The 16,778-nt window shown below is 35.2% G+C and overlaps 2 protein-coding genes across 2 annotated transcripts; both read left to right on the top strand.

Annotated features, from left to right (window-relative positions):
• The first annotated feature begins 61 nt into the window (after nucleotides 1–61).
• On the top strand, nucleotides 62–2,511 carry LOC125209249 (probable LRR receptor-like serine/threonine-protein kinase At5g59680). Its single transcript, XM_048108853.1, has 8 exons — nucleotides 62–131; nucleotides 208–733; nucleotides 867–1,345; nucleotides 1,486–1,618; nucleotides 1,737–1,805; nucleotides 1,897–1,968; nucleotides 2,087–2,158; nucleotides 2,250–2,511. Exons 1-8 carry the CDS (start codon nucleotides 62–64, stop codon nucleotides 2,407–2,409), a joined length of 1,581 nt encoding a protein of 526 aa, XP_047964810.1. The 3' UTR covers nucleotides 2,410–2,511.
• A 2,722-nt stretch (nucleotides 2,512–5,233) lies between these two features.
• Nucleotides 5,234–8,918, top strand: LOC125209248 (F-box protein At5g65850-like). Its single transcript, XM_048108852.1, has 3 exons — nucleotides 5,234–5,760; nucleotides 5,871–6,147; nucleotides 8,763–8,918. Exons 1-3 carry the CDS (start codon nucleotides 5,234–5,236, stop codon nucleotides 8,916–8,918), a joined length of 960 nt encoding a protein of 319 aa, XP_047964809.1.
• The last annotated feature ends 7,860 nt before the right edge of the window (nucleotides 8,919–16,778 follow it).

Genomic DNA, 16,778 nt, shown 5'->3' with positions numbered 1-16,778 from the left:
TCACTTGTATTTATATATGATGATGCATCTGCAACTCTAACCACTATTCATCATGGCATTAATGGCAAGCAATCACTTCTTCCCTTATCTACTTCTATCTCTCTGCAGCCTCTCTCTATTATCAGCTGATGGTTGGCTAAGCTAATCTCTTTACTTTGATCAATTTCTTTATCTCCAACTGTTTTCACTAACTCATTTTTTTCGCAGTTTTCGTGAGCATCGACTGTGGCGCTAAAGCTTCATACACCGACGAGGTAGGTGTGGTGTGGACGGGCGACTCCTCGTACGTTTCCAACGGTGAAATCCGTTCCGTTCCATCCTCCAACTCCTTCTCTCCGGTGATGGACACAATGAGAGTGTTCACCACCCGGAAGAAGAACTGCTACAACATCAACCTCGACGTGGCAAAGAGGAGAGTGTTGGTGCGTGCTCACTTCTTCTACGGGAACTACGATGGCAAGGACTCACCTCCCTCGTTCGACCTCAGCTTTGACGGGAACGACTGGGCCACCGTGGTCACCTCCAGCACGGACTCTTTGTACTACGAGGTCATTTACGTGACCAAGAAGGATTCCATCAGCATCTGCGTTGCTCAGACCACTATCGGCCAGTTCCCCTTTATATCGGCCATTGCTGTCCGCAGTTTGGAGCTGTCTTCGTACGATCATATCGATTATAATCATCCCTTGTACATGAGCCGAAGGGTCGCTTTTGGAGCAAATACAACAATCAGGTAAACTATTGTGATAGGATGAATAAGACTTATACAGTGATTTCAGTTTCTCGCGTAAACCCTAAAATGATAGATGCTCTAATTAGGTTAGGTTAGGTTGAAACCTTAAAATGATAGAGCGTTGCGATTGCAGGTGGCCGGAGGATCCCTACGACAGGTACTGGTCACCTAATGTATATGAAAACGACACGGTCCGAGTCTCAAACACCGCCCCTTTGGGTGACCCGATGTTTTTAGAGGATCGGCCTCCACCTGCTGCGTTAAAGAATGCGATTACTGCATCCACTCCATCATCCAGCATAGATCTGTACATGAGATTCCCTTTCACGCAAGCTCCTGTTTATGTAAACTGGTACTTCTCCGAGGTTCGTTTGTTGCAACGCAACGAAATTCGGGCATTCAGGGTTTTCAAGGATGACCTGCCTTATTCACCAACAATCCTACCTCCTTATGGTAACTGCACTCAGTTCTGGGTTAGTAATCTCCTGGCTTCGTCGAACAACACCTTCTCCATCGTCCCCACCAACTTCTCCACGCTTCCTCCGCTCATCAATGCCATGGAGGTTTTCTACATTGGAAACGCGCTAACTGATGGCACCAACACCAAAGATGGTACGTATTTTATATAGGCATATTAGTCATTTTAATCACGAAGTTTTACTAAATTTTGATCAGTTTCATAAAGTTTGAACATGAAATAGTATTAAATGATGAAGTTTCAATTTAACACGTTTATGCAAAACTTGTTGCAGTGAAAGGCTTGGCGTCTCTGCAAACTGCGTTTAGCGTGTTAAAAAATTGGAGCGGCGATCCTTGTCTTCCTTCGCCGTTTTCATGGGATTGGATTGTCTGCAACAGCAATCTCGCACCACGAGTCACCACATTGTAACTATTTCTAATATTTTACATGAGATAATTTTTTGTTACGTTAGACGTCCCAAAATGGAAAATTGGAATATTATTTCGTGGACGGTGAGAGGACTAATTTACGTTTATTTGACAGGTCTCTTGTTGGCTACGGTCTGTCTGGGTCGCTACCAGATTTCAGCTCCATGGATGCTCTTAGAAAAATGTGAGGTTCTTTGTTATTTATTTTAATGAACGTCTGATTTTCAATGCTACAATTTCTCTCATATGGAGTATATGAATTGATTGATTTGCAGAGATCTTAGCAACAACAGTTTACAAGGGCCTATTCCTGAATTTCTTGGAACATTACCAAACCTAGAAATTTTGTAAGTTTACAAAGATAAGTAGTAGTAGTATTTAATTTAGTGGAGTACTTTATTAATTTATCATCATTTATAACCTTGGGGAAGAAAATTGACTTAACCTTTATTATTTTTGTCTCAGGAATCTTGCAAACAACATGTTCACTGGAGCGATACCACGCTCATTATCGAGGAAATCGGGCCTAATTTTAACGTACGTAATTATAAGTTCATTTAACCAACATTTTAAATACCATAAACCCTAATCTAAAATTGATAATGGGATCTCTCAACTGTCTATACAGGGTGGATGGGAATCCTGGCCTCTGTAAAACCTGCTCGGGCTCATCTCCGACGGCCATGGATACCTCTTCTGCCGAGAGGAAGCAGAAGAAGGTTCTAGAAACTCTTTTCGCCGCAATAATTTCATCCATCATCGTATTAAAAAGTTGGGGGAGAGTGTGATGCAGTAGCACAAGATGTGGAAATCCTTGTCTGTAACTTCTTTGATCAAAACTGAATTTACTATGTATTAAATTTGGACCACAATATGGCATTTCATGGGAAGTGTGGATGCAATTCCAAATCTAAGCAGTCGGCACCACCTCTTCAAATTTCGATATCCAATTGGCAATTACACCAAATCTATCTTTATGGGTACAAATAGAATAAAAAAGAAATTGAGGACTCAATTTGGTTTACATATGCATGGAATTCACTCACTCCACATCCTTCATATCTTGCGGTGAATCCCAAATAGCAGTATTCCATAGAGAAATCAATTAATTGGAGACTCCTATATCCACACGGTTAATAGCTTTCTCAGTTGACAAGGTTTTTCGAACTTAGACTTAATTGGCCGTCGAGATTAGGTTATTTCTGCACAAATCACTTGGCATTGACTTGATGCAGATGACGTGTGTTATATATGTATGAGTCTTGATCATAGAAACATAGATTCTGCAGGGAAACTCATCAATCAGAGAAATCGTAATTGCCACGGTTCATAGCTTTTTCCACTTGACAAGTTCTTTTCAAACATAGACTTTGCCTTGGAGATTAGGTTCTTTATGAATTTCTGTACACACCACTTGTCTTTGACTTCATCATAGGAACACCATTATATTTATATATGAATGGTTATCTGCTCCAAATTTATATGTACTCACTGTCACTGACCATGGAATTTTAGTGTGACTGAAAGAGATTGTACATTTTTCAACTACGGTGCTATTTCTGTTGTTGAATAATACTACCATGTTGATAGTATTTCACTAATTCTATGATGTAAGAGCATATGTTCTTCTCTCTAATTAATATGTCTTTCTTCCTTTAATCAAATTGTGAGAATGTTTCTCCAATGAATTTTACCTTCCACATATAAATGAATTATTTCTCATGAAAAACAGATTTTCCTAAACACTAAACTTGGCATGGCTTCTCGTTGGTTCTCTATCTCTCTGGTTGTATCGCTATGCACTAGTCTGTCTACATCAGATGATGGTCAAATTTCATTTTAAGCATCAATAACTCTGTTTCACTCTGATTATAGGCTATAACATCTTGACTTATTCCTGCAGTTTTTATCAGCATCAGTCCCGTACAAAGAAGGAAACGGGATTTCTTGGGTGCAGAGTGACGAATCCCGTTCCATCAAACCTCTAAATTCCATCTCCCGCGAGGCGGAGTTCACTACTCGGAACAAGAACTGTTACCACTTTGGCTCTGTGAAGAAGTGGCGTGTCCTCGTACGTGCTAGCTTTTACTATGGGAACTACGATGGCAATGGAGACGTTTAATACAACGTTCAACTACTATGAGGTGATTTATGTATTGAAGAGGGAGTCATATATGTATAAACATGTCAGCGATAGTTACCCGTTGATTTTGGGGACTAGGGTTGCTTTCGGCTCAAATACGAGTATGTTAATCGAGACTCCTAAAGTGAGATACCCAAAAATGATAAATCAGAACTCCTAAAGTGTAGGACTCCTAAAGTGGGACGAAGGGAGTAGCATAGAATAAGATTTGTAATTTGAAGTTCGAAGTACTATAACTTGTTTTTGGGAATGTTCGGATCTGCACCGATTCCGGGCCGGAGGTTACGCGCGTGTATAAATATAATCATAGTAGGAAATAATAATATCAATGTTTCATCTATTTTGGCCGCCGTTCTCTGTCTCTCTCTCTCAATTTCAAATTTAGTACTCTCTCTCCCAAGTTCAAGCTTAGTACTCTCTCTCCCAAATTCTCAAGTCCTCTCTCTACCAGATTCAAGCTCTCTTGATGCAGTATCATTGGAAGAGTTAGATTTTTGGTTTTATTTATTTTCTAGTTAATATGATTAATAGATGGAAAAATATTAGAAGTTGTTATTCCTTCTACTAATTAGGTTTTTCTATTTTACTTATTTTTCTTTTAGCTATTTTCCTTCTAGTTTTATTTTCCATAAGTTTAGGAATTCCTTTTTGCTTATATAAAGGTCTCATTGTTGAACTTATTATACAAACTTTGATTATTTATTTGATATTGAGTTTTTATATCAAATTCTCAATTTAGTTGAGTTTTTTTTATCTATCAGTTAATCATTCTCATAGAAAATTTCTATGATATTTGCATCATCTCTCTTGCCCACCTACTCACCCAAGGTAATCTCCTCTCATTTGTACCTTATCTACCGTACACTTATTTCGAAGATCCAATTTTTATGACAATATAAGGTTTTCCAAGATCCAATTTTTATGACAATATAAGGTTTTTTAGTCAGAATTCTGGATGCCCCACTCCCAATCTCTGTGTTTTTTATGTTAAATTTTTTGTGAGCAATATTAATTCTATGATAAAATTAGCTTAATTATATTGGGCGATTAGGAATCTCTTTGTGAAATCATAAGTCCTATTTATATAAGGCAATTCACAAATCCTATTTACATGAGTATAAGGCAAGTCATAAATCTTATAAATAGAACACCAATTCCATAGGTGAGCGTCCTATTTATATAAGGCAATTCACAAATCCTATTTACATGAGTATAAGGCAAATCATAAATCTTATAAATAGAACACCAATTCCATAGGAGAGCCCAAATTCGAGGTGGTGTGAATTTGGTGTAGAGAATAAACAGACAGTTGGAGAGAAGTGGTTTCAGTTTCTACCGAAAGAAACAATTTCATATGTGTAGCGTTACAACTTACAACTATAATTCATGGAAAAGTAAACTGTATGCTTTTATTTTTTTGGTGTGTAATCTCTGGCAGCCATATTATTCTTTAGGTTCAAAGTTGGAATATGATCTCCAAAGACTCAATCCAGCAAGATATATTTAAATCCCTACCATCAGATATTCTCACCGATATCTTGCTGAGACTCCCTCTCGAAAACATTGCAACTTGCAAATGCGTTTGCAAACCGTGGCTCGATCTCATTGAGAGTAACTATTTCATCAAGTCCCATTTTTCTAAATCCATCCCCGCCCTTGTGGTCTCGAAGCCGACTACAAATTCAAATTGGTTCAATGTTTTCAAATTGGAAGAGAAGCCCAAGCGCAAGCAGAATCCAATCACAAAGTTTGATTTCCCCCAAGCATCAACAATACAAGGTTCTTCAAATGGTTTGCTTCTTCTAGAAAATCCTTTTCATCATCATCTTTATGTATGTAATCCTATCACCTGTGAATTTGTTGAGCTCCGTGGCCGTCTTACTCGCCCTCGAGAAGATTGTTATGGAGTTCGAGTGTGCAAAATTAAATGTCATCTTACTCGCCCTCGAAAAGATTGTTATGGAATTGGAGTAGCAAAATTAGCGGACAACATAAGGTTGTACATCTTAACCCTAACTACGACGGATGTCATGTATACACTCTTGAATCGAGATCTTCGTGGAGACGCGTTAAAGGTGTTATCCCCTCGTTTGTTTGTTGTTACAGCTCTGTTGCTGCATTTGCTAGTGGCAATCTCCACTGGTTTGTTTCAAATGGAACGGAGATTCCTTATATTTGCTGCTTTGATCTTGAGAAAGAATGTTTTAGCACATTCTCTCCACCACTCGAATGTATCAAGAAACCTATCTTTAACAAGGGAATGTTGTATACTGTGGGGGATTGTCTGTGTTTTTGTGATGACAAACCAAAACATGACTGTGGCGATGATTATGTGATGTGGTTGTTGAAGGAGTATGAAGAAGGCGAGAAATGTTGGTGCAAGGTACATGTCGACATCAGAAAAGGACCACCTTATTATTTACGGGCCCTCATCCAACATCCTTGTTATGGTTTTGGTTTACACAAACGTCTTCAGCCTATCAATGTTTACGAGAATGGAGACAGATTGATGTTATGGAATGAGAAGAACTTTCTATACTACTCCAATAAGAAGAAAAGTCTTACAGAAATTGGTTTGTTTGGTAAGAAGGATTATGATTCTTTTTGTATTAATTCCATTATTCTCACTCCAAGTTTCCTCTCACTCAAAAGACACTATGGTTTGAAGAATGTAATATCATTTTAGGTAGTCCTTTTTTTAATCCTCATCATGGACTTGTAATTTACTTATGCTGGCTTTTTTATTTCTTTAACTATTATTAATGGATTGTTTAGCTAAAGAAACCTTTCTCTTTATTTAGTTTATATATGTGTTGTAGTTTTGTTTATATATTTATTTATTTTCATTGTCATTTTAGTTTACACTATATTCCTAATCTTTCTTGTCATTGGGGTTGTAATTTAATTACTGTATTTGTTTTCATTTGGCCATTATTAATTGTGCTGGTCTATATATTATAAACTAATTACCAAAAATGACGTTAAATTACTGCAATTTGTATTTTTATAAACTTAGTTAGACTAGTTAACTAAGTAATATTTCAAAACACCATCTTGATGCCAAGACTAAGCCTAAATTCAAATGTGAGGTTAATTTCACTAATGGTTACCAAACAATGATAGATGTATCAAATTGGTTAGTAGATAATACTTCATTTTAAAATTTTCAAATTGGTTACTAGAGATGCCAAGTAAGGTCACTATAACCATTTGAAAAAAATGTTGATGATGTACAAACATAATCATCTATTATATGAAGATTAGAACAGTCTTGTAGTTGTAGATGATGACTCTATCTTCAACTAAACTTGGAGTTCGATGAATCTATCATCCTCTTAATTATCAGACATTGTTATGTCTTAGTTGCTGCAACATTGTCTTCCTCATATCACAATGAGTCGGTTGATAAGAATACACATTTTAGGTAGATTCTGGGACGGTGTGACGAGACTAGAACTGTCTCAAACATTTCATTATAGTTAAGGTAGCGTTTGTACTCTTTTTGATCCCATGAATGCAAAATATTATGCTTTCAACATATAAATATGGGTTTCAAAATTTTATTTCATTTTAACTATAATGTAGTACTAGTTCATAGCAAGATTGATTGTTGAGAAGTTAATTTGGTACCTTTATTTTCAAACATACAATTGCATATACTAATGTTGTGTACTAAATGGGCTTTCACTAGTGCCACTAAAAGGTTTTCTATTCTAATGGGCTTTTTCACTAATTAATAATTAAACGAAGCAATTAAAATAAAGTCATTTGTTGTTGATACGGTCCATTAGAGGCCCATTTTTCCGATCAATTGGTAAAAAAACGAAGAAAAGAGTAGGTAATTTAACTGTATTAAAAATAATTACTAATAGTTATTTAAATCATAAATAGTCAAACTATGATTAATTCTATAAGATCTAAAGCTGTGTTATTAAATTACTCTCTCCGCCCCGATTAAGAGTCACTCCATTTGTTGTTGAATTGTCGAAATAATTGTGATTTGATGTGTATTTTTGATAAAATGTTCTCTGTTGTGCTGATATGATGTGATTACACTGGCCATCAATGCAAAGATTCTTTCCCTGAACAATAATAAGTTGAAAGCAGAGATCAAATCAGTAGATTCTCAAGAGTCCGCCTCCCTCCCGCGTAATGGCGGACGTCGGGCACGCCGGTCCGACGCCCACCAGGACATCCGCGGCTGGAGATGCTCTTAGTTGAATGTTTATTTATTAAAATAATAAAAATAGAATGATTTAGTTGAATGTTTATTTACTAAAAATAATAAATTTGGGTTATATTTTTTATATACTAGTAATTGCTGATACATTTATTCAATCACTAAGAGCATGCATTAATTTTTTAAAAATTTACTACATATTTTATGAGTTTGGGTAGGTATTGTAATGCATTTTTATCATTTAGCTACATACAGGATTATATTCGTTGATGCTACTTACCTCTTATTTACCAATATACTCAATTATCTGATCCATCGTAATTACTATTAATATTACAAAATATATATATATATATAGGTTCATGATCAATTGAAATTTTTTAGGCTAATTGAGAAATGAGATGCAATATCAGTCACTCATTTTTATTAAATGAGTGGTCCAGATTTTGCCACATGAAAAATACTTTAGAGTAATTAATTATAAAAGGGCAGAATGGTAATTTAAGTTAAAAACAAATGAAACACGGGCGGTTTCCAGCACTCCAATTCCATTCCCAATTTTCCTCCAATTCCATTCCCAATTTTCCTCCATTAAAGCAACGCCTTCACCAAATCTTCGACCAATTAGCTAATGGAAGGCGTTTCGCCACCGTCTACCGAGGAATCAGAGGCTACTGGCGCCGCAACCCACAAGGGCAGAAGATGCGAGTTGTCTAGCTAGGCGATTCCGGCGGGGCGACGCGGCGGAGGTCGTGGCGCATCAAGTGACGCTGCGGCTGAAGCTTGTCGTGAATCTCCTTCGATTTCTCTTTCGCCAGATCGATCACGCCGCAGGCGATGTCTCTGTCACCGTCGGAATCGAAGCAGCGCACCTCCGATCTGAGGATGTTCCAGCACATGTCCGATCTATCGGTTTCGGAGCAGAGATCTCTCATGTATTTTTCAGTGTTGTCACCGGAATCGGAGCCGTGTGATTTTCTCGATCTTTTCCGGTTGTCTCATCGCCTCCGGTGATCTTTGAGATCTCTTCTCAAAGATTTTGACTATTTCTACTTCTCCTAGGTCGGTTGCTTCGTTCCTCTCTCGCTCTGATTCACTGTTTTTTTTTTTTGTCGAATTTTAGATGATAATATCATTAGAAGAGCTAATTAAGTTGCTTCATCTAATTTTATGTTTTCGTTAGCTAATTTGACTAGAAGCGTGAATTAGGATTTTTTAATTTGAAATTTCAACTGTTTGATTTGCTTTCACTGAATTTTGGAAAAACAGAAACTAGTCATTTGGTTATACTAATTCACAATTCAAAACTAATTTGATTAGAATAGCAAATTAAGCATGCTGCTTCATCTAATTTTGTGTTAGCGTTGGGAGATTGAAATGCTAATTTGATTAGAAGCGCGAATTGTGATTTTTTCAATTTTTTCAATTTGTAAATTGTCCTCAAGAGGAGCTCGAACAAGGTTTTATTATTCGGAAAACTGGTCAGTTGGAGTTTTATTACTCTATGAATAATAAATAAGTATTTCTTGCTAAGTCCACTCTTGGAATTAATAAGATATTAATTAATTAAGTCCATAGCAGACATTAATTAATTAATTGACATTTATATCTTAAGCGCGGGAAATAAATAATAAATAACGGAAACCCGGATTACTTGTAATTTCGGATTTGGATGGGGAGAGTTCAATATTACTTCTGTATTGGCTGCTCGTAATATTCCAATATAAGCTTGTATTAAATTGTGGGTTCAATTTAATTAGTAAAAAGCTAATTGGGGAGCCCATATCCAAAACCTTCCATAGATCCCTGTCTGGGCCCAAAAGGAACTTAATATAAATAGGAGAATAAAGGAAACAGAAGAATCACAATTTTCATACTTGAAATTTTTGAAATTTTCGGCCCCCCAGCTGAAGGAGATTTCGATTTCTACTCCTTTTCCCAAAAGGATTTCTTCCGTCTTCTTTATTCGAGTCCTAGTATTTTGATAAGATCAGCCCACCTTGATATCGAGATACGGTTCGGGAACCAGAGAGAAGATCCGTGGTCTAGTATTGAAGATCATCACGTGGAGAAGGCGCGAGCAATCGACGATTCTTTGGAGAATCAAAATCGGTAACTCTAATCCGTATGATTCATGTTTTAGGATTTACTATCTTTGAGCATGAATTATTTGCGTTCTAGCATGCAATTATTTGTTTAACATGTAAATTGATTAATCGCATAATCGGTCAAATAGATCCGTGTCTGATTTATTTGTTTCGTACAAGTCTTCCGCTGTGCAAGGGGCACCAAACCCCATCAGTTACTCCCTCCGTCCACGAATAGGAGTCCCATTTCTTATCGGTGCGGGTTTTAAGAAATGTTAAGAAAAGTGAGTGGAAGAAAGTTAGTGGAATAGGGGTCCCACGTGTATATATTAGTTTTAAATGATATGTGAGTGGAATGAGTTGGTGGAATGTGGGGCCTCTTTACCATTTATGGTAATTATGAACCGGGACTCCTATTCGCGGACGGACCAAAATGGAAAAACGGGACTCCTATTCGCGGACGGAGGGAGTATTTGTTAGTTGTTGACATTTTAATACGAGTTGTTGACATTCGATATTCTCGATATTGACATGTGAATAGTAAGTGTTATTTGTTAGTTGTTGACATTTTAATACGAGTTGTTGACATTTGATATTCTCGGTATTGATATGTGAAATTTTAAGTGTTATTTTTTAGTTGTTGACATTTTAATACGTGTTGTTGACATTCGATATTCTCGGTATTGATATGTGAATTATAAGTGTTATTTAATTGAATGTTGAAGATTTGAAGATTTGAATGTTGAAGATTTGAAGATTTGAATGTTGAAGAGATTTGAAGATTTGAACATTTGAACATTTGAATGTTAAAGATTTGAAAATTTGAAGATATGAATGTTAAAGGTTTGAAGATTTGAATGTTGAAATTTGAAGATATGAATGTTGAAGATTTGAAGATTTGAAGATTTGAAGATTGAAGATTTGAAGATTTGAAGACTTTGCAGCTAGAGTTTTAGAGAGAATTTTAGAAAATGATTTCAAACACAATTTAATGAAAAGACAATTATACCCCCTTGTTGACATAATGTGGTATTTGTTGACATTTTGTTAATCTTGTGGATTAGTGGCCCATATTGCATCTCATTTCTCAATTTAGCTAAATAATCTCAATCTAACAAGACCCTATATATATATATATATATATATATATATATATGGATGTATTCAAATCCTTTTCATATCTTTTGTCCTTTTTCCTTCTTAATCCTAGCCCCACGATTTTGTCATCTGACGGTTAGATTAATGCCACGTGTCATTTAATAATGCACATTTTCATTCTAATAATGCACAGCGGCTAATAATTCAACATTATAGACTAATAATGCATTGATCACAACAATCCAATTTAAGGATCCAAGGGCTGAGATTAAGAAGGAAATAAGACACTTAGGGTGCAAAGGAGCCTAACGCACCCCTATATATATATATATATATATATAGGGGTGCGTTAAAATGACAACACTCTTAAAATGAATGACATGTGACACCACGCTAGACTGCAATCTATAGATTGCGATCTAGCGTATTGGATATTGTAGTCGGGAAAAATTGCAGATCTAGTGTATTGGATATTGCAGTCCGTGAAAATTTATCCTTGAGCAATTTTTATGATTGCCACATAGCAGCTTATTATTCGTCCACATGTACAAATGATTGGCTAGGAATGGTGGTATGGTGTTACTTTAAGAGATGTTGTCATTTTAACACAATCATATATATATATATATAGGGGTGCATTCAGATTAAAACCATAATGTATATTAAAACATCAAACCATGTAAAATAATGTACATTATACACACTAATAATGTACATTTTATTCATGTATAATGTACTGTCAGCATAATGTACAGAATTCATATAATGTAAATGTACATTATTAGTGTGTACAATATTTAGAACAGTACATTATACATGAATAAAATGTACATTATTAGTGTGTATAATGTACATTATTTACATGGTTTGATGTTTTAATATACATTATGGTTTTCATCTGAATACACCCCTATATATATATATATATATATATATATATATATATAGGGTTTTGATCTATGAAGACCAGATTTAAATACAGAAACGCAGAACAAAGTCATACGTAGGGCATTTTTAGGTCATAGTTAGTTTATATTTAGGTCATGCTAACAAAGCATGACCTAAAATGATCTTAATATGACATAAACCCAAATCTTATAATATGACCTAAAACTACTTAATTATGACCTTTCGTGTTTTGAGTTAATTATTGATCATTAGATCATCTAATCCCAGGGCCAAGATTTGGGCTGCATTTCTGGATTTAAATGCATTCTTATTTTGATCATCTCCCTATATATATACCTTTCTTTTTTCATGTATATATTTATAAATTTCTGTATTTTATCCATAAAAAACTAGATCTAAAAGCCCTAATTTGGTAGGGTTCGGTGGTTCGGTCTTTAAGAGTGGATTTGTGGATAATAGGACTCTATATATATATAGAGAGAGAGAGAGTTGTGATCAATGTCGAACCCTTCTTAAAGACCGAACTAGAGGCCAAATTCGGGCAACTCATTTTACTTAATCTTATGGTTATGATTAATTTAGAATTAATTTAATATTTTATTAAATAAAAATATTTTTAATTTATTTTTTTTTAAAATTTTTTTAAATTTTTTTTTAATATTTTTAATTTTTATATTTTTAGTTTTTTTTTTTACTTTTTTTATTGGATAAAAACTTGCTGGAGTAAATAATGAACTATATTTGTTTTCCCGACGTTGAGGGCAAATCTAAGATGTTGTCTCTAAATTTTGGTTTTTTCCTTTTGGGTTTGAGGCTTGTTTGTTTTTTGGGTTGGAGGGTTTTTTGTTTTTGGGTGTGGGGGGCGGGGTTGTTTCAGGGTTTGGGGGTTTTGGTGTTTTTTTGCTTGAGTTGGGGCGTGGTTGTAGGTTGGGTGAGAGGCTGGGGTTTTGGGGTGTGGATGATTGTTTTGGAGGCTTTTTGCTTTTGCCCCATGATTGTTGTTGCTCTGTTTTTTCTAATTGAGATGATGCTTTTTTTGTGTTGCGTTTTGTTTTGTGCTTAATTTTGAGTTGATGAAATTCAAATGTTATTTTTTCCTTCCCCATGTGCTTTGTTATGTGTTAGTAAGCCACCCCTCTTGGGTTAGGAGGCTTATGTGTGATTTAAATTTTTGCCCCTTTAATGATGAGTTGCTAGTCCGATCTGTTATGCTTTGCTATGTGTTACTAAGCCCCCCCTTTTTTGGGGTTTGGAAAGGCTTAGTGTGACTTGATCTAGCCCCCTTGTGATGAGTTGCTTGATTTCCCATGTGATGTTTGCTATGTTTTAAAGAAGCCACCCTTCTTTTTAAAGGTTAGGAGGCTTTTTTTTGGGTTAATATAACCATGCTATCTGAAAATGCTTTTTACAAAACCATACAAAAGTCATTACATGCCACCCCTATACAATGGTTAAATTTGTGTTGTGTTGTTAGTTAAGAAAATTTTATAAGCCACCCCATTAAAGGTTTTTTGGAGGTTCCCCTATGATGACAATTTTCCGGGGATTAGGACTTTGGAAGACCCCTACATTTGGGAGGTTCGGGGGCCCTTTTAAAAAGATGACAAAAAAAAATTGTTAGCAAAAACCCACACCTAATCCCGAGGCTTACACCCCCAATGACAAAAAATGTTTTTTGAACTTAAAAACCTCCCCAGATCCCCGAGATGTCATATGATGTCCCGACATCAATGGGGTTGTTGAAGGTATGCCCCCAAGTTTGAAATCTTTCCCCCAACCCCCAAAAGGGGAAGGGAAGACCCCAAAACCTTGATAACCTTTTTTTTTTCATGTGTGGAGTTTTGTAGCCATTTCCCCCCCCTTCAATATCTCAAAAACCCCTTGGAAAGTTGGAAACTTTAGGGAGTGTTTGTGCACTAAGTTCATCAAAAAGGGGAAACTTTCCCTCAAAAATCATCCCCCCCATTAGCCACTTTTTCATTTTGTTATTGGAGGCTCAAAAAAACCAAATTTAACACAACCTGGGGGAATTAGGGGGTTGGCAAATGATATGGAATTTGAAACCCCCTTAGGTTTGCTACTACTTTTAAATTCCCTCATTGTGGTTTTTTTTGTGGCCTGGGAATTTTCTTGTTGAATGAATTTTTTCCCTTTTCTTTTTTCTCGGCCATTTAAAGGCCTTTGATTCCCTATATATTGTGTGTTTTTGGGGGGTCGGAAAAAAAGGAAACAAAAACGGGTATATCCGTAGTCTTAGTTATGAAAAATCACTTCTCATCAATGTGCACTACATTGTGCATTGTGTGATATTTGAGCATACCATTGAACACCACTGGTTGAACATGAGTGAGACCCCATTTCATTCTTGCTAATTTGTTTGCGGCAGTAAGTAGTGGCCTAACTGCATTTGTGTGTGGCCTGAGCCTACCATCTTTCATCTTTGTGCTTGAAGCCTTTAACACGGTCTCTTATGTTGACAGGTAGTCCACTCTGGATCTGTTTTTTGGCCTCTAACCAGATCGTATAGACTGTCTTCCGGGTCACTCCAAACTCCTTTGCTGCCTTCTGAAAACCTCCATATGGCACATTACCTAAATGGCTCGACTATAGCAGACTTTGAGCTATCAAATTTTTGGTGGTCACTGGTATGACGTGTGACTCTCTGTTTCTGGCTCTGTTTCCGGCAGTATCTCCGGCGAAGTCTCCGGCAACAGGCTCCATAGCCCAGTGATGAAAATTTTCTTAGGGAAAATGTTTAAAAACTCTCCTTTAGTTGTGTAGGTAGTCCTTTTATAGATGGTGGTAGTTGGAGTTTCCCTCCTAATTTGTGTGTAAAGATGTTGTACTCCCTCCTAGAATTTGTTTAAAGTTTAATGGGATTTGGGATTTCCCTCCAAAAAACTACAATTTGTAATGTAATGGAAGTTTTATGAAAATATGTAGCAGCCTATTTATTCAAATTTGATGTTTTATGAAAATATACTGCAGCATTTCGGCAGAATATGTTTCTAATTTTGGGCAGCAGATTTGTGCGTGGTAGGGATGATTAAAACATTAACTAGAATAAAAAATGGAAGAAAAAAATTTAATTATACTCCAACGGCCACAAAATCAATATTTCAACAAAAAGTTAAAAAAAATCAAAATGAGACACCCCTTTTCACTACATATCTTCATTTAAATCAAAGTCAAACAACATTTCTTAAAACTCGTGCCGGGTCAAAGTGAGTAAAATTATAGGGGACGGGGGGGAGTAATAAACTAACGGAATGAAGTAATAGCATGACTGAATGAAGTAATAAACTAACGGAATGAAGTACTAAACTAATAGAATGAAGTAATAACATGAATGAATGAAGTAATAAACTAACGGAATGAAATAATAACATGACTGAATGAAGTGATAAACTAACGGAATGAAGTAATAACCCTAAACCCAACTTAAAGATAATTATGTCATAACACATTATGAAGTAATAAACTAATGGAATGAAGTAATAAACTAATGGAATGAAGTAATAAACTAACGGAATGAAGTAATAAACTAACATAATGAAGTAATAGCATGAATAAATGAAGTAATAAACTAACGGAATGAAGTAATAGCACGACTGAATGAAGTAATAAGTTCATAACAATAACATGACTGAATGAAGTAATAAACTAACGGAATGAAGTAATAACATGACTGAATGAAGTAATAAACTAACGGAATGAAGTAATAACATGACTGAATGAAGTAATAAACTAACGGAATGAAGTAATAACCTTAAACCCAACTGAAAGATTATTATGTCATAACACATTATGAAGTAATAAACTAATAGAATGAAGTAATAGCGTGACTGAATAAAGTAATAAACTAACGGAATGAAGTAATAAACTAATAGAATGAAGTAATAGAATGATGTAATAGCATGAATAAATGAAGTAATAAACTAACGGAATGAAGAAATAGCATGATTGAATAAAGTAATAAGTTCATAACATACATTCATTTAGTTCATTATGTAGTGAATATAGTTCATTATTTACTCCATCAAGTTTTTATCGAATAAAAAAATACAAAAAAAATTAAAAAAAAATTAAAAAAAATAATAAATAATAAAAAAAATAAAAAAATCTAAAAAATAAAAAAAAAACGTTTTTATTTAATAAAATATTAAATTAATTGTAAATTAATCATAACCATAAGATTAAGAAAAATGAGTGGCCCTAATTTGGTCTCTAGTTCGGTCTTTAAGGGTGGATTTGTGGTTAATAGGACTCTATATATATAGGGATGTATTCAAATCCTTTTCATATCTTTTGTCAGCGCTAATAATGCATTATATCTAATAATGCACATTTTCTAATAATGCAGCGGCTAATAATGCACATTATAACTAATAATGCATTGATCACAACCATCCAAAGGGCTGAGATTAAGAAGGAAATAGGACACTTAGGGTGCAAAGGAGCCTAACACACCCCTATATATATATATATATATATATATATATATATAGGGTGCATAGGAGCCTAATCGCGCTATATATATATATATATATATATAGGGTTTTGATCTATGCAAACCCATTTTTAATACAAAAATACAGAACCAAGCATATGGAGGTCATTTTTAGGTCATCGTAAGCTTATTTTTACGTTATTATAATAAGAATGACATATTAGATTGTCAAATCTAATACTTTAAAACTAAGACTCGCATCCATTAAAATTTGACACACTTCACTTTTA

Source organism: Salvia hispanica, chromosome 3 (genome assembly GCF_023119035.1).
Source record: "Salvia hispanica cultivar TCC Black 2014 chromosome 3, UniMelb_Shisp_WGS_1.0, whole genome shotgun sequence".
Lineage (NCBI taxonomy): Eukaryota > Viridiplantae > Streptophyta > Magnoliopsida > Lamiales > Lamiaceae > Salvia > Salvia hispanica.
This window is presented reverse-complemented; position numbering and strand designations above follow the sequence as displayed.